The 27,126-nt window shown below is 43.6% G+C and overlaps 1 protein-coding gene across 6 annotated transcripts in view; it reads right to left on the reverse strand.

The window, feature by feature from the left end:
• MGAT5 (alpha-1,6-mannosylglycoprotein 6-beta-N-acetylglucosaminyltransferase) overlaps positions 1–27,126 on the reverse strand; it is a 342,230-nt gene that overhangs the window by 47,331 nt on the left and 267,773 nt on the right. For all 6 annotated transcript variants that reach the window (XM_053909465.1, XM_019454374.2, XM_019454368.2 and 3 more), the window contains one exon: positions 2,156–2,305. In XM_053909465.1, the coding sequence (XP_053765440.1) occupies positions 2,156–2,305 (150 nt within the window). The remainder of the gene's footprint in view (positions 1–2,155; positions 2,306–27,126) is intronic.

Genomic DNA, 27,126 nt, shown 5'->3' on the forward strand with positions numbered 1-27,126 from the left:
TTTCCATCATATTTGCCAACTGTTTTAGCCATAATTCCACTCGGAGGGCTTTAATATATTCTAGTCAGACGAACAGGCAATACAAAATGGGATCAGTGACATCCTGTGAAGGCACCCGTTTTTCAAGGATAAATATATGCCCCTCATACTCAAAATTCGGTCTGCAGTCCTTGGCTGTTAGGCAGTCTCTGACATCACGGCCCGGATATTCCAAGCCTCTTCTCTTTTCCTCCCTGGGATATCAGCGGCCTCTGCTTCGGCCTATTCCCCATTCTCTGACAGGGTAAATGGATGGTAGGTAAGTCAGGGTTCTTTTAAAACTTCCAAGGCTGAGTAAGACATTCACGAGGCTGGGTTAATAGGAGTGCGCGAGACAGTAATGACACGCTGTTGAGAGCCAGCGTTGCCAAATGTAATTTTAAAGAGGCTCGAGCTTTTTCCACCAGCTGATGTGGGGAGAAGTAAAATGAGGCAAATGGCAAAAATAGCATTGCCACTAAAGGGCCCGGACATCCTCACAATTCTAAAATGTCATCCTGAGACAGAAAAAGAACAGAAAGCCAAGAGTGCAAAGTGGGGAACACACTTCACTCCGGGGTTGCCACACACGAGCATCAGACTACAGATGACCTTGTAAGGAAATGAAATCTTAATAAATACAAACCAGATCTTTGGCCAAGGAGATAAATAATTCATCCATCTATTTTATTCATGGCACTACACGAATGACTTAGAGATAGAAAGGATCAAATGCAGTTACATATGGAGAAACTGAGGCAGGAGGGAGATGCTTATTCTGTTGGGAAGGGAGTGTCCAATAAATGTTCTCCAGTTTGGGTGTTTATTCAGGAGGATGGTGCCTTGAGGGCCTAACAGACCTTTAATTTGCAATAAACAAAAAAAAAAAAAAAAAATCATGCGTAAGGGTCACCCCGCCCAGGCAAAGTCAGTGACTGTGAGCAAGCCAAATGCTCTAGCCTACTTTCTGCTATTTAAAATGAAGTTAACAGTACCTTCCCCATCTACGGCTTTGTTTGTGAGAATCAAACAAGGCAGCATATGTGAACATGCTCTCCCAAATCCAAGTATCATAAAATGATAAAAAGTCGCTATTAAGCCACAGAGCCTCTCACCCACTCAGCCTCCCTGCTACCTTAAAAATGAAAACACAGCCAGTCAGGGCCCAGAACTGAGAAAATCACTGTTGGTAATAAGCTGTCCTATGCTTCAAGGCAGGGCTCACACTGGCTTTCTTACTCTTACATCCCTTGCACTAGGTCTGGCCCTTTAAGGCCAAACTCTGGTTTATTTGCAAGTCCTTAACATCATTTGGTACTTTCATGGCAGAATTATAGGCACCGGTTCAAAACAACACATTCAGCATGTCACTAAAATAGACCTCGCTCAGTGGCTCCCCCGGCTGCCTGCATCATGGGGTCTGAAGCTGCCTACACCCTGGGGTCTATGCTTGGGACAACCAGCCCCCTCAGCTCCTTACCAAAAGTCACCTTCCACTATTTCCCAGCAATAGAGCAGCTGGGTTGCTTTGTGGCTCTCTCCTGAATGTGTCATCTCTGTCTCCACCACTTGACTCTCCTTCTTGTGTGTCTTGGGTATCACCTGCCCCCCACCCGCCAATTGTTCATCTCCACATCTTTCACAGTGTCTTCCCTGCTCCCAGAGCCTGAAGGGACTCTTCCCTCATCTGAACTTCTTCAGGGTCCAGTACAAATCTGTGAATGAAGAGGTGCAAGAAAAGCCACTTGGTGGCCCGACTCCTTGAGCGATGTTGATTAAAGAGGTAGGGGAGCTGAGCACCCCAGGCTTGCTGTGAAAGCTGCTTCTTTATCACAAGGTCTGACCCTCAAGACAGGACCTTACCTTTTCTGTTTGCCACTGTATCCCCAGCCCCTCGCTTGATGCCTGGCACGGAGTAGGTCCTGGGTAAGCAGGCTTTCAACTGTAGCAACCTCTTTCCACAATTCACGAACTTTTAAGCTATAGCTGATCTAGAAAACCACTGCCCAGAAATGACTTCATAAGTTACTACAGCATTGAAAAGACAGCATGAGAGATTCTGATCCCGTTTTCAACACCAACAGAAACAACCAGTAAACATCACTGATGGACGTTTTAAAAATTCCTATAAACGTACCTTGGTTTCTCGGAGAAGAAATTGTAGGTCCCGCCCACTTAGGATGCCATGGTTTTTCACATAACTGGGAATATTCTTCGTGCTGGAGCCATAAACGGTCGCATGCACTTCCATGTACGTGTGAATAATGTCCAAGTAGATTTTCTTATTCTAAAAAGGGGACACAAGGGGAAGGCATTTTTTTCTTTTCATCCTTTTAACAACCTGTCTCATAGCTGGAGGCCACAGAGATGGAGTTCTTAATATGGAAATTGCAGGAATTTGGCAATCTGACCCCCAGTATTTCTTTTAAAAGTGATATGCCTGGATTTTGAGGGCAAACATAGTCATATTGCTGCTGTACGATTCTGTAAGGAAGAACAGAAAATATAGCAGTATATTACTGAATACCAATGATAGCTCAAGGCCAACTGTTTTGTTTTTTTATCTTTTTAAAGTTTATTTATTTTGAGAGGGGGAAAGAGAGAGAGAGAGAAAGAGAGAGGGAGGGAGGGAGGGAGCACGAGTGGGGATGCGCAGAGAGAGGGAGAGAGAATCTTAGCAGGCTCCATGCTGTCAGTGCCTGATGCAGGATTCGAACCCGCAAACTGTGAGATCATGACCTGAGCTGAAACCAAGAATTGGAGGCTTAGCCAACTGAGCCACCCAGGTGCGTCTCAAGGCCAAGAGTTTTAAAGTATTATCCTCACTTTGTAAATTATCAGGGACCCAACACTTTGCGTTTGGCTCCTCTGCCTTACAGAGGAGGATGTTTGGGGAAGGAAAGCCCAGAGAAGGCAGTCAGTTGGGCTAAAATATTTAGCTGGAGATGCTAAGCTGTCCCTGAGGAATGCAAACATCCCCAGCTCTTGCCAGCATTTCTAGTTATGATTAACGCATGTTGTCAGAACTGGATCCCACCTACTTCGGACCGGGGGGGAAGATGAGAGTTTCCCACAATATACATTGATTGGCTCGGTAGCTGGAGAGATCATGAGAATAGCCAGGTAGACAAAAATGTAAAAAAGACTAAATGTAAACTTTGATGAACCCTGAAACATTCAAAAGTAGTTTTATTTTTATTAGAAGCAAAACAAAACCTCTTTTCTGTACTGAATTTCGAGGCACATTTTCTAAATCAAAACCACCTGTGAGGCAGAAGTGACTTTCCCTTCCTCTTCACATTTCCGTGTGACTAAGAAGCACAGGCTGGATTTGGTAGGTTGCTTTTTTTTTTTTTTTTTTTTAATTTGAAAAATTCAAGTTCTGTAATGTTTTCCAGTTGTATAAAAGTGGGACAAGTTTTTTTTTCCCCCATTCTAAGCCCGTTTTCACACACTCCAGGAAAATGTATTAATAGCCAGTTTTATGAGTAAAGACTGCAAGGGATGTAGGCATGTGGCATCAGCAGCCACAGAGCTTGGAGACAGGCAAGGGGCTCTCATGGGGGGAGGGCAGCAGCACTTTTCTGCCTCCCCACAAAATTCTGAGCTGGATTCAGGGTCTGCCCTCTGCCAGGCACTGCCCTGGTAGAGAAGATCACAAAGGGCGCTCAATTTTGTGAGACACATGTCTCAAACCCATTATCAAAAGTCTTCATGGCTGGAAAAACAAATCTAGTTCCCATTCTCCATTTTATGCACCAAGATGATTTTGTTCAGAATCAACCAAGTCCATGCCTGCCCCCTAATGTACAAAGAAAATGAACACGTGGACTGAAAGTTTAATTTTCATGCCATGTTTAGTATGGCTGGAAGATACTAAATTTATCACTTCAGAGATGTACACCCTTGAATTAATGCAGAGGTGACTAGAAACAGTTTTATAAACTATGGCTTCCTATTTGTAGGCTGAAACAAATTTAAGATCACCTCGCTGATATAAATTACTTTGAGGGGTTCTATCATACAGTTCTTGTGCCACATGTACCTGGTAACTCCTGTCCCCACAAAACCCCTTCTCAGGGATCCCAACCTCATCCACAGCCCCTGGTAGGTGGGGACGAAATCTGGTGACCGTGCCCCCTGACACTGCTGACCAGCCCAGGGTGGGGTGTGCCTGACCCAAGGGGGACCCATCTCTAGGCTAGGCAGGAGCCTGGGGCAGTGTGGCCAGGCTCAGAAGGAGAAGCTGAGCCAATAGGAGCCTCTCTCAGGAGCTCAGAGTCTTGTACACAGAGAGATCACTGCCAGATGGCTGCGGGCTATAGAGCCAAAAGGTCACTCAGTGCTGGAGTCTGGGTAATTATGATCCAGATACAAGTTCTGAGGAAGCCAGCCGCCAGTTTTGGGGGGTGGAAGTAGAAAGAGAACCAGATGAGAGCTGAAAGGAGGAAAGGGGAAGACTGAGCCAGACAGTTGGTAATAATAGGGACCTAGACATCACCCCTCTAAGCATGACACAGAGAGAGAACAAGAGAGGGATAGGAGGAGGAAAGGAGATGATGAGATAGAGTGAGAAAAGAAAACAGACCCAGAACAGAGAAAACCCGGTCCCACTCCATCCACAGCTGTTCCCTATCCTAAATTTCCCAGATCTTTCTGGATTCTTCCAGTAATAATAACAGCAGCTGCCCAAACGTTTCCCCACCCCACAGTTTGCTTGAGCTACTTTGGGTGGATTCTTATCATCCAAAAGGAGGCCGGTCAGGACATCTTGCTGGGCTTTTGTTCAGGGATTGGGCAGGCCAGGCCTCTCTCCTTTAAGCAAAAAGAGACATTTCCTTGTGAAAAGCCAGCTGCTAACTAGTGAAGATAGACCAAAGGCCCATGAACTAGGTCTGGCCAGCGGGTGACAAAGAAGAGTGAATGGCCCCCTTGGTTCCTGTCCTGGAGAATCCTCACTGCAGATAGACACACGCAAGACTGGGATTCCTGGACCGAATGCCTGGGGAGTGAACAATATATAGGATACAACACATGTATCACCATCAATCCCAGAAGAGGTTGGGCCTCCTTGAAACACAACAAGGGGGCAAGCTCAGAAGCATGTGCAGGGGCTAATAATAAAGTCTGTGAATTTATTAACATTAAGGCCGGGTCAAATCAGAAAGGAGAAATTACCTTCAGAGAGGATTTAAGTGATTTCAGGAATGAGAACAAAATCAAATAGGTTATCAGAGGAAAACAAATGTTTCCAACAGAACTCTAAGCTTTGAAGCTGACCTGACAGCTAGGTGATTCACCTCAGGCCTCTTGTTGCCGCCTGTCAAGAGCTGCGCAGAAATGTGCTGAGGGTGAATCACGCCATAGGCTCCAGGTAAAGGTGCAGGGGAGCTGCTCACACCAAGCAGCCTCCCTGCCCAAAGGTAATGCTTGCTCACTGGATGCCAAAGGGGCCCGAAGAGCCAACGCCAGCTTAGGACTGTTGCCGGAATTTCAGGTTCAAATATCCAACTGCCTCCTAACCCTGGCGGTATGGATGTACTGCAGGCATTTCCAACTCAACAGGGCCAAAAGGCAAGCCGTCCCCCAAGGTTCCCTGACCAGCATCCCCCTGTGTGCTCTTGATCTCAGGATGGCCATTAATGTGCACCAGATTCATTAGGTACCTGCACTAGAATCACCACTGTCACTCGACACGTCAAATTCGTCTCCTCCTCTCAAGGCCTTGATCCTTGCTCACCTGGATTGTGCCAGGATTCATACGACTGGTATCCTCACACGTCTCCCTGGGGGCTCAAAAAGGCGATGCACCTTGTCCAAGATTTTTACAAGGGAGCAGCAGCTCTGGGACGGAGCCCCAAACAATGTGTATGGCTCAACATCCCTTATTAACCACGTAAAGCGATACTCTGCATACGGACACTGTTAGCACATATGGATGTTTGTAGTGTAGTATGCATGGGGATGACAGACTCCAACTTCCGAATACAGATTACTGAGGAGGTAGGGAGGTGGACAGAGCTTCAGTGATATTTGTAATTTATAACTTCTCTGTTAAGAATCACAAAATATTGGAGCGCTTGGGTGGGTCGGTGGGTTAAGCGTCTGACTCTTGATCTGGGCTCAGGTTATGATCTCACAGATTGAGCCCAGCATCAAGCCTGGCACTGACAGCTCAGAGCCTGCTTGGGATTCCCTCTCTCCCTCTCTCTCTTCCTCTCCCCCACTTGTGTATGCTCTCTAATAAACATTTTTTAAGAAATCGCAAAATATTAACATCTGTAAATCTGGGGGTGGGTATGTGATATATTAGATAATTAAAATAGAAAAAATTTAAATACATGCAATCAAGAAAACACAGAAACCAGTCTGTATGACTTCAAAGTCTGCACCATTCCCATGTCACTGGAAGACTCAGTTCTTGCCAGGAAGAGGTTCAAGGGATCTTCTCTCTTTGATGTACATCGCTAACTTTTGTGTTTAAGACATAGGGTGCTGACGTTTCTTAAATTAAGCATGGCCCTACCTGCCTTTCCCAACACACGGGAAGGGCAAAAATCCAGAGGGAGATGTGTAGGGGTGCAGATGTTTTCCAGCATGTCCCTCCCTTCCCTTATTTTGGATATCCAAGCCCAGGAAGAAGGTACTACCATGGAACTGACTATCCTGTTGATCCAAGAACTAGATTCGGATCACTCCCTAGAAAGCTTTCCATCTCTGACCTAAAAGACCAAGGTCAAAGAAAATTATTTACTCCCCAAACCCTATCACTTACAAATTACTGAGATGCAGTCACAAGCATCCTGTACTGAATATCACACTGCGGTGGGCCGCCGCCCCTCTCGGGGGGCTGAGAGAAACGTGTCCAGAAATGTCTCCAGTCCCAGCCGAGCAACTTGAAGCCCGAGAACTCTGTCAGCCGCTAGTTCAATTTAAATTCCCATTAAAAACAACCAATCAAACCTATTAAAAGTCAAATCTACTTAAAATCACTTGGAAGAAGGGGGAAGGGGAGATGCAAAGGACACGGACTGAACACACTGGAGCAAAGGAATAGTGTTTTCAGTGTGTCTGTGGCTGGAGGCAGGTGCATTTTCAAAACTGGTCATAAGATATTCAGAGCTTGAAAAGAGAGCTTTAGGAAAGCAGTTCAATCTAAAGCAATACACGTGCCATTCTGCAGCAGGGGGAGAGGCAGACAGTACAAGTGTAGAATCAAGAGCGCTTTCCTTTTCTAGCCAGTGAATTAGGGGTACAGGAATGTGCTTTGGCAAATGTCAGTACTCTGAACTTTTGGTTGCAGTGATATCATATACTCTTCTCCCCAGCAATACCCCTGCTCTCCAATGCAGGCATATCCATCCTTTCTCCTGGCCTCTAACTCCCCTCATCCACATGGTAACCTTGTGACCTGTCATTATAACAGAAAATAATTATACAATGGGACGCCTGGGTGACTTAGTTGGTTGAACGTCTGACTCTTGATTTTGGCTCAGGTCATGATCACAAGGTCATGGGGCTTCACGCTTAGCCTACTTGAGATTCTCTCTATCCCTCTACCATCTCCCCTGCTGGTACGTGTGTGCTCTCTCAAAAAAAATGAATAAACTAAAAATTAAAAAACTATTATACAGCCCTGCCCAGAGTTCATTGGTCCAAGGAAAGCACCTGGTGAGTGCCTAGCTAGTGGCGTCCTCCCAGGAAGAGATGATGAGTATGGAAGAGCCAGGCCCTCTGCAGTGGGCTGCAAAGCCACATTGCTAGAGCCAGCACATGGAGGTCAAGGTCCAGACAGAGAAAAATTAAGTCTTCACTCAGAGAAGGTCAAATGTGAGAGAGTGAGTGTTCTGGCAGGGTCTTGAACCTCAGTTCCAGTCATGTTTCAGATGCATCCCTGCCGTTCTCTGGGTACCCAGAGTCAGGCAATCCCTGCTGCGGCCAAAGCCAGGAAAGCTGGGCTTCTACCATTTTAGCAGTAAGAGTCCCGACCAGTACACTGAGACTGGATTTTTATTTTGACCGTTATGAATTTTTAATCATTTTAAATGCAGTAGCCTCCATTTCCTCCCCTACAAATACAGAAAATGGTTTATTCCTTGGTTTTATGAATATATAATGATCAACCATATACTTTAAGAAATGCAAGTCCAGGGGCGCCTAGGTGGCTCAGTCGGTTGAGCATCCGACTTCGGCTCAGGTCATGATCTCACAGTTTTGTGGGTTCGAGCCCCATGTTGGGCTCTGTGCTGACAGCTCGGAGCCTGGAGCCTGCTTCTGATTCTGTGTCTCCCTCTCTTTCTGCCCCTCCCCTGCTTGTGCTCTGATTCGCTCTCTCAAAAATAAACATTAAAAAAAAAAATTGTAAAAAAAATGTGTAAGAAACCCCAGTCCATAGAGTATTCCTTGCCCCAAACTACCCCAGAAACCCTGTACTAACTACTACGGTGACGAAACTCCTTGAAAGCTTGGGGTTGGACTGGTTCATTTTACTGAACCAAGATCTTTTGAGTCTTTCTCTACATGGGCCTCCTGCATTCACAGCATCCATCTGCTCCCCCTTGAATAATGACAGCCTCTGAGGTGAGCTCCTTGTCTAAACGGTGGTGCACACTTATGAGCCTTCTCAGATTCCCCTCACTGCCTACTCTACTTTCTCACTCAGTCGGTGCTCACGCTACCGACGCTGCCCTGTGCATTCAGACAGGACAGAAGCTACACTGTGAGATGCGGTGGGGGATCGTGGGGCCTGCTATGCTGAAGAGCATCCAGAAGGACAGGGCCACTAGTTTCCTGGGAGGTGAGCCAGGGACAATGAGAATACAGAAGGGGGCAGGGCAAATAAAACTCCCCTCTTTCTCTCTTCTGCAGACTTATACCAAAGTAGAGTTCTTCCCTGCAAACCTTCCAGGAGCGCAGAGTGCCCAGGGACCATGCTTCAATGTCTGTTCAGCAGGAGCCAACATCGCTATCCGCTCCATCTTGTCCCCATGAGCTTCTCCTGGCCTTGCTTCCCTCCTCCTCCACTCCTACAGCCTCTGGCCTTGCACCTCCTTCCCCAGTAAGGAATAATACTTGCATCTGCTTCAGGCCTTTTTTCTAGAGGCCCTGGGCTAAGACCTTAAGCCCCAACCCTTCAATGTACTGTCCTCAGGGCTAGTTTCCAAAAATGAAGATTTAGTTCCCCTATATGAAGTCTTCAAAGGCTCTTCATGGCAGTGAAAGATCAGCTTCTCAGCTATGCACACAGGCCCTTCACAATGTGGGCTTCTCCAAGCTTTCTAGCTTCATCTCCTGTTATTTCCTCTTTTCCTTTGTGTCAGGTCTACCTACGTTTGGCTCAGTCTTTGCTCCCAAACCTCTTCTGCTCTCCTGCATACATATCACCTGCCACTGCCTCGGCCTGAAACCCCCTTTCTTCTGGCCTCCTTTTCTCTCCTGGACTCCTCCCCATTCATCCTCTGCAAGATGGCAATCCCTGGGCTCACCCAGGTGAAGTTAGCTGCTACCTCCTCTGTGTCTTTAGTACTGTTAAATTAATGAAACAAGGAGGCCATTAGACTGAGGTGGCTCGAATGCCACGGTGGCCTACATAAGCTGAGCTGGCAAATGCCTCAAGGTTATGAAATAAAAATGCCGGAGACAACCAATCACAAACAGCCAACAAGGCTGTAAGCCATAGCCAATGAGATAATTTCCTTTCTCTGCTTCGCACCTCCTCTACGTAAATCTTTCCCCAGCTACTGTCAGGGAAGTGCTCCTAACTGCATCAGGTTTGGACCTGCCTGACTTTGATTTTTCTTCCAATAAACTCTTAACCTTTTTAATGTGCCTCAGTTTATCTTTCTAACAGTCACTTCCTGCTTGGCCTCTTTGGGCTGCTTTATCATTGTCTTCCCACCCAACAGGACTGTGAACTTCTCAAGGGCAGACACTGAAGACTCAGTGTGCAGGGGCCTGGCACAGAGCAGGAGCTCAGGAAGCAAGTACTGGCTGTATGAGAACACAGAGAGGACACACTGAGCACAATATTATTAATGGATCTCAGACTTAACTCTGCCACTCGGTCCTGCCCACCTTCCCACCCTGCCTCAGAAGCCAGATTCTTCTTTCTGCGACAAAACCTTTTCCCAGCAAATGAGCTTAAGGTCCATGACTTTACCTAAGGGTGTATTTTAATGAAAATAAAATGAGAGGTACAAACCACACAAGCTGTATTTCAGAGTCGAGCTGTCTTCCTTATAACCTAGCTCTCTCAGGAGTTTTGAGGTAGAAAGACAGGAGGGAGGAAGAGACGGAGACATTAAATAAAATAAAATAAAATAAAATAAAATACAATAAAATAAAATAAAATACAATAAAATACAATAAAATAAAATAAAATAAAATAAAATAAAAAACAGAACCCTACCTCATCAGCCTGTCCTGAAGTCTAAAATTCAACAAGGATGAACAATTCTTTTATTCAAAATTAGAAGTTCTAAAATGCAAACCTGTGAATTTCAGCAGTGAAGTAGAAACAATTTACATTATAGAATAATTAGATGTTACAGTCCTTGGCTCATTTATTGCAAGTAACCACCCAAGGTTAAGGTGTGTATTGGGTGTGTGTGTTGGGGAGGGGTGGTCCTTGCTAAGTCTCAGTCAGGCCTCCTAGAAGTCTGGAAGTCTCTGGGAAGCTAAGATTCTACAAACCTACTACCCTTGACCCCTTCTCTCTAAATCCTTACCTTTCCAGGAGAAAGGATGATGTTTAATAATTATAGTGGGAATAATAAGGGGAACCTTGCACTCTTGTCTCCAGCCTGGACTGTGGCCCACCTACGAGCCCATGGGCAAAACAAAAAGAAGGGAATTTTCTTCCTTTCACTGTGCCAGGCTCCACACTTATTCTTGACTGGACCTCATGTGGCATAAATTACAACTCATCCAGGGCAATGGGCGAGTAGTTGCATGTAAGCTGCACTCTGTAAATATGATACCAGTGGTTCTAGAACCTACCTACCTCAGAGTTTCGGGTGGAGGATAAAGAATGGATGTGGAATGAGGGAAAGGGAAGACTATATTCACCAGTCCTTGACTTACTCTCTACTGTCTGGTTAGGTGAACATTTTGGTGTTTGGCCTAAAGAGATGCTGAAATTTCAGAGATTTCTCAGAAGAAATTTAGACTTCTGTGGCTGAATGGGTAATGTGCAAACAGCCATCAGCCCTGTTTTTGCTGATGGAACGAGGAATATGGGATAATATCATTTTCCAATTATATTAGACACCTTTTATATGTGCTGAGCTAGAATTGGGAATACAATGTTAATGAAAGCCGTTTAATATATACCTTTATTTAAAAATATATGGTGCTCACACTACCCCCACACCATAAAAAGGGACAAGCTAGAAATGAGTCCCAAGATGGCTAAAGCCTTCGCCTCCCAGCCCAACTGGAACCCAAGCCCGCCCCACCCCCAGACCTTTCTGTCTGAACCCATTGATTTGCTGGCACACTTCCCCATTTTCCCAGCACTTTCAGGTTTCAGGGATCTCTGCCTCAGCACGAGAGCTTTCTGCAATTTAACAAATGCCTCTTAAAGGGCTCTGGGGACCTGCCAGCCAGTTTGTGAAAACAATCAACTCTCCTTTCTACTATGGGAAGGGCAGGAGGTCTTCAAATTGTAAAGCTGGCTTCCCTCACATCCCCTCCCCCCCATGCAAATGCAGTCACTAAGGGATAATGATGCCCCTTACTCTGCTCTGATTGCTAAGGCCAAGAGCAACAAAGCCCACCAGCTATGCTACTGTGCTCAGAAAACAGGCTGATGGGTTGAAAACAGACCCTGCCACCCCTCCAGGTGTCAAAATGGAGGGAAAAGAAAACCAAGAGGCGGCCTTGGCAAAACTGAACTTGCATTTTTTTTTTTTTTCTTATAGAGCGTGCATGGGGTCAGTGAATTGTAGACTGAACGGAGGTGACCCAGGAGTCTCATCCACTGCTGACAGAGTGGAGGAGATGCGGTCCTGGTGGGTTTAGACCAGAGCCCAACAACCAGATGTGGTCTAAAAGCAGAGGACAAGTGGCCACTTGGTGGGACTGTCCTGTGTGTCTTCAGGGAAGGATTCAAAGAATCACGTTCACACCAGTAGGCGGTGTAACAGGTGTGAACCTGGGCCTTCTCCTGCCAATTAAGTTGAGGTCCCAAAGGCCAGCAACCAAACAACAGGTACCAAGTACTCAAAGTACCACCACCCTGAAGGGGAGGAGGGAGGTCATCCCTGGGAAGCTGTTGGCTGGCTTCCCTTCTCTACCTAAGCAGGTAAGCAAGGTTCTAGAGGACCACTCAGAGAGGCTCACATGCATCCCTGGGCACTTCTGGGGTACACAGATTAGTGCCAGACCCAAGCTTTGAAATGCCTCATGGTTGGAGCCTGGAGCTGGGAGGATGCCCTCCAGGAGGAGTCAGCAATGGCCAGAGCTCCCAGAGTTTCTCAAAGGAATGGATAATGGTTTCCCTTCGTGCAGGTGTGGACCACACAGAGTGGTGCCCAGCTGGATCCTACGGGGAAGGGCTCTGTTCGAGGAGGAGGCACTGGGAGGATGGGCTGCTGGAAACAGCCTTGGGAGGGTGCCATAAGTCCATCTCAGGCTTCTCAGGCAAAGCAGCACTTAGAAGCAGAAGGAAAGGAGCTTAACTTGAGATGATGTTCAAAGTTTCCACTACTAAATCAGAGTAGGTATTTTAATTACTGTACTTTGACGGCTCTTAGAACTAAAAGTAACAGAGTTTTTTTTTTTTAATTATTAATTGCGAGTTTTATAGGACTTGCCCAAAACTGCATCCAAGGGGCAAAAAAGACTTGTACAATTCAAGAGAGAAAAAAAGTTGTTTCATGTTTGAATTCGACAGAATCCCACTCTTTCAACTTAATGTTTACATATACGAGATGATCTTAGGTAGAGCACAGATAAAAATTCTTAATTTTAATAGTTGTAAGCCTATTAAATATGGCTTAGAAAAACACACCCATGGCGTTTCATGTTTATTAACTCTTTAGGAAAAAGCTAAAATAACTATTTTCAAAATGAGTCCATTAAAAATACTAAGTAATTAATAGTCCAGGTGGGGTATGCATGTAACAAGTCTGGATTTGGTGTGGATGACTTTAGTTTGGAACCTAATGCTTAAAAGAAGTGTGTGATAGAGAGCCTCACTTCACTAAGAGGTGAGGAAAGGCCACATTCTGTCATCCTTCCAACCACACTGGTGGCAAGAACATGGCAGGGGACTCAGGTCACTCCCTTTATCAGACAGCAGGACAGAGAAGGGCAAGAGGCACCAGGCAAAATCTGAGCAATAAGGGTGCAGAGAGAGAGAAGAGGTGGGTGGATGGATGGGTCAGAGAGTTTAAAGGAAAAGGTGGTAAACTCCCCTCCCTTAATGTCATCTCAAAAAAATCCAGGGATGGAAAGCTTCCTCATAAACCACACTTTTGCCCCGTGGGAGCTGCCAACTGCATACTCCTCGGCAAACACCGTGCCTGAAGTTCACTCCCCGGGTCTGACCTGGAACGACCTTCTCCCTGGTGAACTTCTCACACTATTTGAAGAAAGTCTTTTTCTTGGGTAAATGTGTGCAAGGTTATTCAGAGTGAAGTGTGTAGGAGACAGCAGACCGGGCTACAACCTGCAGGTTACCCAGTACTGCTTAGATAAGCCTGGACAACCTGCTTTATCTTTTGCAAGTTCAAGTTCCTCAGCTGTAAAATGAGGGGCTTGTTGATTTGAAGGTCCTTTGAGCCCTAAAGTCCATGATTTTTAAAAGATATTTATTTATTTTTGAGGGAGGGAGAGATAGGAAATCAAGGAGGGAGGGAAGGAGGGGGAGAGAGAGAGAGAGAACAAGTGGGGGAGGGGCAGAGAGAGAGAGAGAGAGAGAGAAAGACACAGAGTCTGAAGCAGGCTCCAGGCTCCAAGCTGTCAGGACACATCCTGACCTGAGCTGAAGTCGGAGGCATAACCAACTGACCAACTGAGCCAACCAGGCACCCTGTCCATGATTTTTAAATTGTGACTTAAAGCACCTTCCTCCATGCCTTCCCAGAGACTACACAGCTAATAGTCTGCAAAGGAAATGAGGCGCAGAGACTGCTGATGGCCACCCAGGTTCCCTCTCCTACCAGCAAACCTGTTCCTGATTGTTTAGTGCTTATTGTTAAGGTGAGTAGAAAACTGCCCTCCACTGAAGACAGCCAATGACCTGGGGGGGGAGGGGTTCCAACTCTGGAACCATCCACTTTCCACCTCCACTTCCCTCAGAATCAGACCCAGGTGGGTCTCCAAGTGAAAATGCGTGAAGTACCTGCACCTGGAGCCTTTGCCGCCCAAAGGGGATCATTTGTTAACACTCCTCCTTTAGGTCAAAGATTATTTTCAGTAGTAACCATAGAATAAAGTGAATAATGACTGGAAAAGTGGACACCTTGTTTTCTGAACTTTGGATATGTCAATAAAGAATTAAAAAGGATTACCATGTGAAAACAAAAAAGTAAGAGATTATAATACTTTTTAGTAACTTCAATATACTCTTTTATAAAAGGGGAAAAACCTATCTCTATTTTCATCTCTTCCATCACGTTTTCTATTTTCATTCATGTGTTAATAAATTCTGTACATCTGTCACTGACTCTGTCAGAATCCATTCTTCATATATTCATGCTAATGGACAGTACAGCTGTACTTGTCCATCTACCTTATAGTTCATCGCAGAACACTTTTACCAATTTCAAACAATTTCTTTCATATGATGCAAGATACATATACAACACACAAAGTGACAGGCAGGACACATATCTAACCTGGTTATCACTGCATGCTGGGATGAAAAGTAATTGCTTTCCTGCAATTTCTAGCTTTTCCACAAGTAATTACCTTACAAACAGGAAAAAAAAAAAAATAACACTTATGTCCAAAATCACAGTTGGCAGTCCTGAAGGGACACATTTCACATGTAGTGACTAAGGTAGAAATCTGGGAAGTGAGGGGGGCAACTAGGAAGAGAAAAGTCATTATGAGCCAGAACCCACCTCCCTGGGGAAGTGCATACTGCGTGCGTTCTAGAGAGAGGGCCCCCCACAGGCCTCACCCTCCTGCGAGGCTCTCCCACCCCAGAATGAGAAGGAAAGCTACAGTCTGCTGAACCCCACACAAAGGACAGGGGTTTATACTCCAGTGAAGTGTTTCTCCGTGGACTGTGCAAAAGCATCGGGGGGGTGGGGGGGTGTGGTGGGTGACTGTGACCAGTTCTATTAATGTGATTCTAAATTAAAAAAAAAAACAAAAAAACAAAAAAAAAAACCAGGATACCATGTTGTAGAGAAACACAGCAACACATAGTCAGGGACTGAAAAACGTTTCATTTTCTACTTAATTTCCTCTAAGAGAATACAATGATTTGATGCTATGGTAGTATTTGTTCTTCTCTTCGGAGCCCTAATGAGTATAAAAAGCACCTCTTTGGGGGTAATCAGGACAAATGAACAGATTCATACAGATCACAAACGCGCCCTCTGATGCCATCCCAGATCATGAGTGCAAAGTCTGCACGGGAGGGTGACATCTCCGAGGAAGACATAATTTAGTGTGCCAGGAAGTTCTCCTTGTTGGAATGGATATAGCCAGGGTGAACAGCACTGCTTCAAAAAGACACAGGACTTTCTGGAGATCCTTTTGCTTGGTGGCTCTTACCAGCAGTAGGCATTCAGGGTAAAAACGGTCTTCGAGAATGGATGGCAGGGTTGGGTCACCTGTCACCAATCCTGCTTCATTATTCAGAGTCAGAGAGGAGAGAACTGGTTTCTGCCTGTGGCTGCCTTTCCACCGGCAGGCCAGGCCTCCACCCCTCACCCCCTATCCCCGCATTAATCTGAAGTAATTTGGCTGTTTCTGGGCATCCATCCACATCTGTGTAAATTTCAGTAGGCAGTATGGGTCAAGAATGAAAAGATGTAGGGTTTTATTCTTATACCTGCCCTATTATCTCATTGGAGCATCCACAAAAACAAATGAGATTTTTTTCATTGTTATGTGAAGGGGTCACAGTTCCCACCACATTGTCTGATACACACACACACACACACACACACAATCACACACCCCACTCTCCACTGTGCCTCTCCAAGCTCCACCCAGCACTCTGTTATGTCAGAGACAAGGCACAGATCTCAGAGCGTGCAATGTCTCCATGTGCTGTAGGGCAGGCCCTTCACTCCCCAAGGGGTCTTCTGACCTCGACACTGGGCCTCTGACCCAGGGGAGCTCCACCTGTGAGTGGGACAGCACAAGCTCGCTTCTGGTGCTCCTCATCTCTGTCAAGCTAGAGTGCATAAGGGCTGTGCTTGGTAAATTTCCTCTCCAAGGCATTCAGCCCAGTGCCATACCCATTAATACCCACGACTTCATCATGATGGATGTGTCACTTTGTAATAATGTGCATAATCTCTCTCCTCAGAATAGGAAGTGTCAACACATCTTTGTTGTAAAGGCTAGGACCTGACATGTGATAAACCAGGCCATTTAAAACACAAGTCTCTCTTGGGCCCCTTCCTTCCTCTGCTCCAATCAAATGGAGAGCAATGTTCTAAATTCCAGGCATAATCTCTCTGCATTTTTTGAGGAAGCCACAGTGTCCAGACTGAAATTCTGATTTTGGCACAGCAGTGAAGGTTCCCTTCAAAGGACAGCTAACCACTGGCCTTTACATGAAAGATTGTTTTTTAAGAAGGAAGTGAAAAATACCTCCTTGAAATAAATCACATCTCTTGAAATTTCTTCCCTTCATTCCTGACTTTTTGAAAACATAAAGAGAGCAAAGTAAAAGTGATCAGCTTAATTCATACACATTTGAATCTAAAATGCTGCAAATAAGTGTTTTTAGAAGGAAAAGCAGCTACAGTATCTAATTTAGAAGCAGGAGCTTGAAAACAGACACAACTATGATACACGCGGAAGCAAAGCTGAGGTCTCATAATCAACTATCATTTTGGAAAATCTCTTTCGTACTTTCCATACACTCTTCTCTCCCACGCAATCAGTACCTTTCCTCCATCTCCTCACATTTCTCAGGCACTGAGCTCTGAAGGTCTTTCCCCAACTCAAATGCCCACCATAACTTGTCCTAGGGAGGTAGGTACAGGGAAAAGGACCAAAGTCAGATCTGGATTTCAGCCTGAGCTCTCCCTCTGTGCCCTTGGGTGAGTGGTTTCACCCACCTGCACCCAGATTCTTCAGGTAATAACCACTCTCCCTTCCAGAGAGGGCCCAAAGATCATAGGAGATGATGTGCATAAGTGGTTCAGGAACTACAAAAGGCTGTGCCATGGTTTAGATCTTCTCAGGACTTCACTTTCTAAACTTTGTGTTCTGTACTAGTCAAGCCTTTCTTCTCTATGCCATGTTCATGGCTAACTGTTGCTTCCAGTCTTTGTTTTAGAGACTCCTTCCTGCTTAAATGCTGCCTGCCATTGACCATCCCAGGCAGGCCTCCTTTTGAAGTACTCAGAGTGACACTTCTTCTTGACATTTTCCTCAAGCAAATCACGAATAGCATGACCTGTACCCTCCCCTGTCCTGTCTGCCAAAAGACCCCGAATTCCCCCCTCTGTACTGTCTCCTACCTTGGTCAACACGGATTGAGCTGGGTGTGTGTCCTTACTGTCCTTCATTTCCAAGCTCCTGGGGTGTTTGTTGGGGTGGGGGGGGGGGGCAAGGACCTAGTCCATACACCTCTGATCATTAGTCTAGAAACTAAATGAAACAGGAGTCCAAGAGCAGAGACCTCTAAGGTCTGAAACAAGGCAAAGAGCACAGAAGTCTGAGATTTGGCCTGATACTGAAGATGTGACATTCGTTCAGTAAGACAAACCATGCAGTGGGTAAGAAGGGGTCCACTCCTGGGGAAGATCTGGGCCCAAATCATTTCATGTTTGAAAGGAACTCTGCAGTGACTGTTCAGCAAAATTCAGTGACCATGGTCCCAGATTCCGGGGTTGAGGGGTTTAATTCTCATAGACTAGAATATACAACATGTGACTTAAATGTGTCCTCTGTGACGGCACAGGCAACTCCAGACAGATATTGGTGGAAACAGAGTACAGTCTTTGGAGAAGTCCTCCCTCTGAAATGGTTATGGGGCCCTGCCATGCGATTCAAAATAAAATTCCATTTCTGCAAACAATAGAAACTTTTATGTTGAAGATAATTAACTTCTTTCCACCTTTTCTGACTATAAAAATTAGCTGAAGCTGAATTTTGCTTTTGGCATCTGGTTTGTTTGGAGGGTACCAAGTGTTTGCTGGAAACTCACACTCTCCCTGATCTAACTAATCAAGTGGACTGCACAAAGTAACATGCACTGGAAGATTCACCGGGATGGCAGAAAAAAATATGAAAATCTTTGCTTACGGTTTTCAATGTTATTATAATGTACATAATATTATTACAGCACTATACATTTTTTAATAAGTTAATACCCATGGATTGGGAGGTCCTGATCCCCCCCCCCTTTTTTTTGCACTGACATGGTTGCCACAATCAAAAACAAACTGAAGACCAAGTGGCAGTCTAATCCTGAAGAGAAGCTTGCAAATAAATCACTTGTCAACAAAATGGAGTGAACAAATAAAATTCTGTCTGCATCTATTTTTCCTAGAGGGAAGGCTGGGAAAAACCTGATGAAACCACACCAATGCCCCTGTCTTGGTCACCTGTAGTTCCCAATGAGAAAGAGTAATTATAAAAGGGGAGTGACAATTAGCTTTAAAATTCCAGTAGAATGTGGTAAAGGGACAGTGAACATCCTCATTAAAAAGGTTCAGAAGAGGAGGCATTTGGTCTCCTGTGTCCTTGACAGAATTTCTGAGCTCAGGGCTATGTACTTTCTCCCCCACAGTCACCTAACACCCACTTAGGCAGAAACACAAGTACTCCACATTTATTATCAGAGCAGCTTGCCATATTCCACATTAGTTCTGATCTCAAATTTATTCAGGTCACCTTCACACACCATTAACTAAGTTACCCACCAAGCCATTAGGTACCATATGTGCATGACTGCAGGCCTCAGGGTCTCCAGGAAAAAAAAAAAAAAAAAAATTAATCATGGGGGAACCCATCTAGCTGGTAGGTCTTCTAGTTCAGCTGGTAAAGCATATGGAGGTAGTGCAGAGGCCAAGGCTTTACTCTACTTGAAAAAAAAAAATCACAGTAAGAAAGCTTTCCTTTAAAAAAAGGAGGGACTCTGGAAAAGGCAGGGGGTGCTATCTCAGTGCAGATGTTAGCGAGGTCTTTTCCCCTCAGATGGCTTTTCAGACGTTCCCAAACTTAGCATTTATGATATTTAAATGGGCTAAATTTAAAAGTCAATAAAACATCAGTAAGAATAACTTCAGCAGACTGAGAAACATCAAATATATTTAAATTAAGTGAGTTCATAAAGACACTTAATTAGACTATCACCATTTGCGAGCACTAATGAACTAATGGATGTAGGCAATGAGTCATAATGGCTGAGAACATCAAGGGAAGGAAGAAAAACAGACTTCAGTGTCTCCCAACGTTACTACCCAGCCACACCTATGAAGTGGCCTTGCACAATTACACCTTAATCTGATCAAGCTGTAATATCTTATCTACCCATTAAAGAAATAGGGGAGAGGAGGAGAGTAAACCACACCATGAGTGTGCATTGAGTAAAATTCAGGCTGGGGGAAACTCAATGGGATAAATTGGTTCTTTTAACAGACTCCCATTAAAGGGGAGTTCAGGAACACCCCCAAGCACAGTGTGTGGCTCCTGTTGGCAACCTGACTGAAGAAAATGAACAGAAATTATGAGGCAATCTATGAAATCTGAACACGGGCTGTGTATTCAACATAAAGAACTATCAATTATTTTTAGGTGTGATAATGGTATTGCGGTTGATTTTTTTTAAGAGTCCTTGTATTTTAGAGGTACAGGCTGAAATACGTGGGGGTGAAATGATGTCTTGGATTTGCTTTAAAATAATCTGAGGGTGAGGGATACAGAGGAGACAGGAAGAGCTGGGAGTTGATAACTGGTGAAGCTGGATGGGTGCATGGAAGCTCATTATATTATACTTTCATTACAAGTTTTCTATGATAGGGACGACTGGGGGGGCTCAGTTGATTAAGCATCCAACTTCAGCTCAGGTCATGATTTCACGGTTTGTGGGTCTAAGCCCCGCGTCCGGCTCTGTGCTGACAGCACGGAACCTGCTTGGGATTCTCTCTCTCCCTCTCTGCCCCTCCCCCACTTACTTTCTTTCTCTTTCTCTCTCTCTCTCTCTTTCAAATAAACTTAAATTTTTTTCTATGATAAATGGATAAATTTTCCACCTAAATAAGAGTCACTATAATTTATTCTGAGAAAAGCTTTCAAACTCTCAAAAGTGAGAACGCTTTTTTGTTGTTGTCCTTGACTTTTGGGGTAAGAGGTGGCAACTTCTAAGCTTTAGACAGCTCTAACCTTATGTTTTAGTTCTCTGCCTCTCCTTAATTCATTTTTTTTGTGCATCCTTCTAAAACCCCAGCTCTGACCCCCATGAAATCAAACTGGTGATTCTGTGGTCTCCTGTGTCTGCTGTGATCACAGAATTCTGTGTTGCAAGTGTCCTGATTCTCTGACAATCACCCAACCACTCATCTTCTGTTGGGGCCTTCCGCTGACAGTCTCCCATTCACAGACACATTTTTCTTCTGGCTTTGGAGCTCTTGGACACATAACTGAATATCCAACCCTTCACAGCTATGGGACGACTGCTTTCCCCTACTATTCCCTGCTCTTTCTTGTTCCCCTTCAACAAAAAACTCTCTGTGTTGTTCAGGACTGGCCGTGAGGATGGGTGTGATTCCTCCCTCCCCCTCCAGCATAAGGGGACATGATGCAAGAGCTCGCCAGGTGACTTACCGGCAGGTGACTTACTCTTGGCTAGAGAGGACTTCCAGCTGCACAGACACAGCCAGACTAGAGGGTGTGGTGCCCCCGTGTGCTGAGCTCGCAACTCTGTACTACAACTTTCTATGCAGGATTTCAGTTAATCCTCACAACCATCTTAGGAGGAAAGGACTAACTGCTATTTACACCTTACAAATGGACAAATTGAGGCCCACAGACATCAAAACACTTGCATCAGTAAGGTCATCTAATAAGTTATATGGCAGAATCAGGATTGGAATGAAGCTCTTTGCCACCGTTCTACAAAAGCCAGTCTTTGTGCCAGCTTGTTAAAGAGAACGCAATATATGTATCTTATATCTGGGCAAGTGGCCTCTGACATAAGTCTACTCTGATAAGGTTTTTGTTGTGTTTTTATTTTCATCTTCACCCTAACTGTTGCTTATGCTGAGATGTCCCTTGCACACGTATTACCTGGGTATATACTACTACCCTCCCCCTACCCTTTCATTCAGTACAAAGATTGGCTTAGCACATATCCACTTTGTGGTAGAGACAGCTGTTGGCTACCCTCTTCTTCCTTCAGCAGAACCACACTTTGATCTGGGAAAGCAACAGTCCCCACTGAGAGATCATTTTTCCCAATGTTATTAGGAAGTGAGGTAAAGACTGGGTACAACTTCCATGAGGGCTCTTTAAAGTGGCTTGCCTTAGCAGGGAAGTACACCCTTTCTATCCTTCCCTTCGTTCTCTTGCATCCTAAGTGGATTGAGGACATAACAGCTGGAGCTCCAGAAGTCATCTTGGACCAAGAGGTAACTTTGAAGATAGGCGTCATTACTAAGATGGCAGAGTAGAAGGGCAGAAGCAGCCTGGGTCCCTGATAATAGGCCACTAAAATAGCCCTAAATTGCCTTTTTTAAATTCCTAATTTAATTGATATACTTACCCATTGCAACATTCTAGTTTTGGGAAACTACTACTACCATTTTAATCTAGTTAGTCCCTCATTTGAATGGCATTTCTTCTAACACCTCTGAGGTTATTTCACGTTTCTAAGGTTTCCATCAATAGCTTGTTCAAACATTTCTTATTTTGCCTCTGACAGCTGCTCATATTCTGACACTGAACTGATTCTCCATAGTCCACTCACAAGCTAATTTTGCACATTTAAAAATAACCCATTACTATACTTTGCAACAAATTTTTGCTTTGACATTCTTTTAAGGATTTCTGTCAGCATACCAAATGCTCTCAGAGCTTACTGTGATGTGATTCTGGCTGATAACAAGGTGCTACTCACACCTTATCTCACCTTCCAAGACTTTAGTGTTGCTTAGCATGGCTGTTGCTTAGCTGTTCCATATTTTCTCCATCCATTAGGAACAATAGGACCTCACTTTATAAGCCCTATGTAAAAAATGCTAGATTTATCTTCCTTCTAACAAGCATTTATCAAAGTCTCATTTTTTTTGTATTTCTTCCTCCTCCAGAGAATGCTCAATATCCTATACCATCAGTGGTTTTATTATCTTTCTCTAGTGTCATATTAACAACAATTTTTCATTTTCTGCTGTCATGCCTCATACATGTGTTGAAACATATTTTTAAGTAAGTACCCAACCTTACATGTCTTTAAAATTTTTCATATGTATGTTTATAACCTGCTCTTTGGGGCTTACCTTGCTACCTTGCATTTTAGTGGCATTACAAACACTATTGCCCTCCACATCCACCCCAGTTTGTCTGATGTGTATTTGTACATAATGGAGCCCATGTGAACAGGCTATTTAATCAGCAGCTGAGAGTTTCCCAAACTGGGAGCCAGAAGTGAGGGGCTTTAAATGGCAGGAGAAGGATTAAGTGATTAATGGCATTCCAGTCACCCTTTTATTCTTCATTCTCTGTAGATTTAATATACCTTGTGGTGTATACATGCTGTCTTGACGGGACTGCTGCCCTGAGATTTTTAATGCTTACTTGAAATCTACTTGGTTTTGGGGCCAGTCACTGGATTCAGTTTCTCTTGCCAATCCTGCTGTTTCATGAGTAATATTATTTAGAGAAAGAAAAGAAGTGAGAGAGAATAAAGGAGGAGGTGCAGGCAGTTCTGTTAAAATGCATGTTTCTTCAAGGTCAATAAGCTCATACAGGAAGGATCAAGTAGGGAAGGATGTCGGTGAAGCACGTAAGTCACTGTGGTTCACGTTCTATCTTTCCCCAGCACATTAGTATTCTGTAGACTCAGTAACAGCAGCTTCATGCAAAATACATCACTTAGATGCATGCAAGAAGCCACACAGGGACATGGTAGTACACAACACGCCTGTTTTGTGGCCACAGGCTCCGTCATGGAAGTGCTCCTGTGGGGTTCTTGTCCCTCACTGTGCACACTACCCTGTTTCATACAGTAAAAGTAGCCTCAAATCATCCCAACGTCCCCCACTACCCAAGCATGCTAATTGGATTTGTTTAAGGGTAAAGTTGTGTATTTAGTATATTACTTTTTAGGCTTTAAATGTGTCTTTTGAAACTCTGATACCATTTTTACTAGGCTTGTTATGTTTTATAATGGCTGTGGGTTAAAGGTGTTTAGATTTGCATTGGCCTTGCTCAACTCAGCTTTTCTCATAAATTCTATTATTAGTCTGTGACTTCATAATTTGAGATTTCTCAGGAATGCAAATACCACGATCTATCAGAAGTGCTCATACATCGAACTTCAAAAGTGTAATGGTGACACCAAAATAAATTTCCAGAACTTAAAATAAATGTGTATTCGTAAAAAATCAAATAGTTATGAAACCATTTGCATTTTTAAAAGCTGGGGTTTGATTTTATAAATATTTTATGGTTTAGAGAACTAGGAGCTTGGTTCTCACACACCAGAGGATTGGCCAGAATTAAGTAGGTGAACAAAGAACCCCTGAAAAACTGACCCAGTTACATTCAACACATTTCCTTTAAAGGCAGGCTACAAGCAAGCCCTCAAGGACAGTGGAACAATGTAGGACTAGGAACAGTGGCCGCCTGGAAGGACAGCTGAAAAAGCAAGAGTCTCAAGCAGAGCTGGCATTTAGGTCAGGGGTCCACCACTTTTTTCTTAAAGGGCCAGATAAGAAAAAACCTTAGGCTTTGTGAATTAAGAAATTCAGTAAAGCTGCAGGATATAAAATCAATATACAAAAATCTGATGCATTTCTATATAATAATGAACTATCAGACAGAGAAATTAAGAAAAACAACCCCATTTAAGGTTCCATCAAAAAGAATAAAATACCCAGGAATAAATGTGACCAAGGAGGTGAAAGACCTGTATGTTGAAAATTACAAGACATTAATGAAAGAAATGGAAGAAGTCACAAATTAATGAAAACATATTCGGTGCTCATGAATTGGAGAAAGTTATATTGTTAAAATGTCCATACTAGCCAAAGCAATATATAGATTCAATACAATCTCTATCAAAATTCCAGTGACATTTTTCATAGAAATAAAACAAACAGTCCTAAAATTTCTATGGAACCATAAAAGACCCCAAATAGTCAAAGCAATCTTGAGAAAGAAGATTTCAAACTCCCATTACAAAGCTATAATAATTGCAACAGTATATGCTATTGGCATAGAAACAGACATTAGATCCATGGAACAGACCAGAGAGCTCACGCATATATGGCTCATTAATTTATGCAAAAAGAGCCAAGAATATACAATGAGTGAAGGATGGTCTCTTTAATAAATAGTGTTGAAAAAACTGACAATTACTTCTTACATCAATCACAAAAATTAACTCAAAATGTATTGTAGACTTGGTAAGATCAGAGACCATAAAACTCCAGAAGAAAACATAGGTGGTAAGCCCTTAGGTGATAAGCCCTTGGCATGGGTCTTGGTAATGATGTTTTTAATCTGACACCAAAAGCAAAAGTAATAAGAGCAAAAATAAACAAGTGGGAATATATCGAACTAAAAAGCTTCTACAGAAAAGAAAACCATCAAAAAATGAAAAGGCAACTTAGAGAATGGGAAGAAATATATGCAAGTCATTTATCTGATAGGGGTTTAATATCATACACACACACACACACACACACCTCATAAAACTCAAAAGCAAAAAAAGAATCTAATTAAATAATGGGCAGGGGATCTGAATAGCCATTTTCCCAAAGACATGCAGAAGGCCAACAGGTACATGAAAAGGTGCTCAATATCCTTAATCAGGGAAATGTAAATCACAACCTCAAAGAGATATTACCTCACACCTACTGGAATGGGTATTATCAAAAAGACAAGAAGTAATGGTGAAGTATGAAGAAAAAGGAACCCTTATGCACTGCTCATGGGAATTTAAATTGGTGCAACCATTATGGAAAACAATATGGAGTTTCCTTAAAAAGTTAAAAATCGAATTACTCTATGACCCGGCCATTCCACTCCTGGGTATTTATCCAAGGAAAACAAAAACACTAATTCAAAAAATATAGGTACCCCCATGTTCGTGGCAGTATTATGTAAAAATAGTCAAGATATGGAAATAACCTAAGTGTCCATCAATGGATAAATGGATAAAGATGTATAGACATACAATGGAATATTACTCGGCTATAAAAAAAGAATGAAATCTTGCCATTTGTGACAACACTGTGAGAAGACAGACCTTAAGGGCATTATCCTAAGTGAGATAAGTCAGAAGGACAAGTCAGAAAGAGATGGACTGATGCCATATGATCTCACTTCTGTGTGAATATATATATATATATATGGCTCATAGATAAAGAGAACAGACTGGTGGTTACCAGAGGTGGGAGGTCGAGGAGGTGGAAGAAATAGGTGAATTTTATTTTTTAAAGTTTAAATTGAATTGAAAAAATATTTTAGGCTTTGTGGACCATGAAGTCTCTGTTCCAACTACTGGCCTCTGACACTGTGGGTGAGAGCACCCACTGACAGTAGTAAAAAAAAAATGGGTGTGGATGTGTTCCAATAAAACTTTATGAAACAATGAAATTTGAATCACATGTATTTTTCCACATATCACAATTATTCTTTGATTTTTTTATTTTTTAAGCCATTTAAAAACATAAAAACTATGCTTAGCTCATGGTCCATACAAAAACAGATGGTGAGCCTCTGGGTCAGTTTGCCAACTCCTGATTCAAAGGTTCGAGATCTGTTAAGGATACAATCAACCACGTATAAATAACAATTGGATACCAGCTGGTAAAAGTGAACAACAACAGTACCAAAAGTAGCCGAGGGTGGCCAGCAAGAGGAAAATTTCAAAGCAAATCTTTTTATTTTTATTTTTTAAAGTTTATTTATTTTGAGAGACATAGAAAGTGCAAGTGGGGGAGGGGCAGAGAGAGGGGAAGAGAGAATCCCAAGTGGGCTCCATACTGTCAGTGCAGAGCCTGATGCAGGGCTTGAACTCACGAACCATGAGATCATGACCTGAACCAAAGTTGGATGCTCAACCAACTGAGCTGTCCAGGAGCCTCCCAAAAGCTGGGTGATGGGCATTGAGGAGGGCACTCGTTGGGATGAGCACTGGGTGTTGTATGGAAACCAATTTGTTAAAGAACTATTTAGTAAATAAATAAATAACATACATACATACATACCCCCCCCCCCCAAAAAGCAAATCTTTTAAAGAAGTACACAGTTCACTAGCTAGATAAATAATGGGTCCTTGGATAATTTCTCTTTTCAGTGTTTAATTTAAATTAGAGGTGCTTTGTTTTATAAGAAAACTAGAAAATTCAGTAAGTTATGTACTGTTGTTTAAATAAACAAGTAGAGGGGCACCTGGGTGGCTCAGTCAGTTGAGCGTCCGACTTGGGCTCAGGGCATGATCTCATTGATCATGAGTTCCAGCCCTGTGTGGACTCTGTGCTGACAGCTCAGAGCCAGGAACCTGCTTCAGAGTCTGTCTCACTCTCTCTCTCTGCCCCTACCCCACTCATACTCTCTCTCTCTCAAAAATAAACAAACATTAAATAATCAAGTAGAGGGGCACCTGGGTGGCTCAGTTGAGTATCTGATTTCAACTCTGGTCATGATCTCACAGTTCATGGGTTCAAGCCCTGTGTCAGGCTCTGTGTAGACAGCTCAGAGCCTGGAGCCTGCTTTGGATTCTGTGTCTTCCTCTCT

This window comes from Panthera pardus, unplaced genomic scaffold (genome assembly GCF_024362965.1).
Source record: "Panthera pardus isolate Hobbes unplaced genomic scaffold, ASM2436296v1 HiC_scaffold_10, whole genome shotgun sequence".
In the NCBI taxonomy this organism is placed as follows: Eukaryota; Metazoa; Chordata; class Mammalia; order Carnivora; family Felidae; genus Panthera; species Panthera pardus.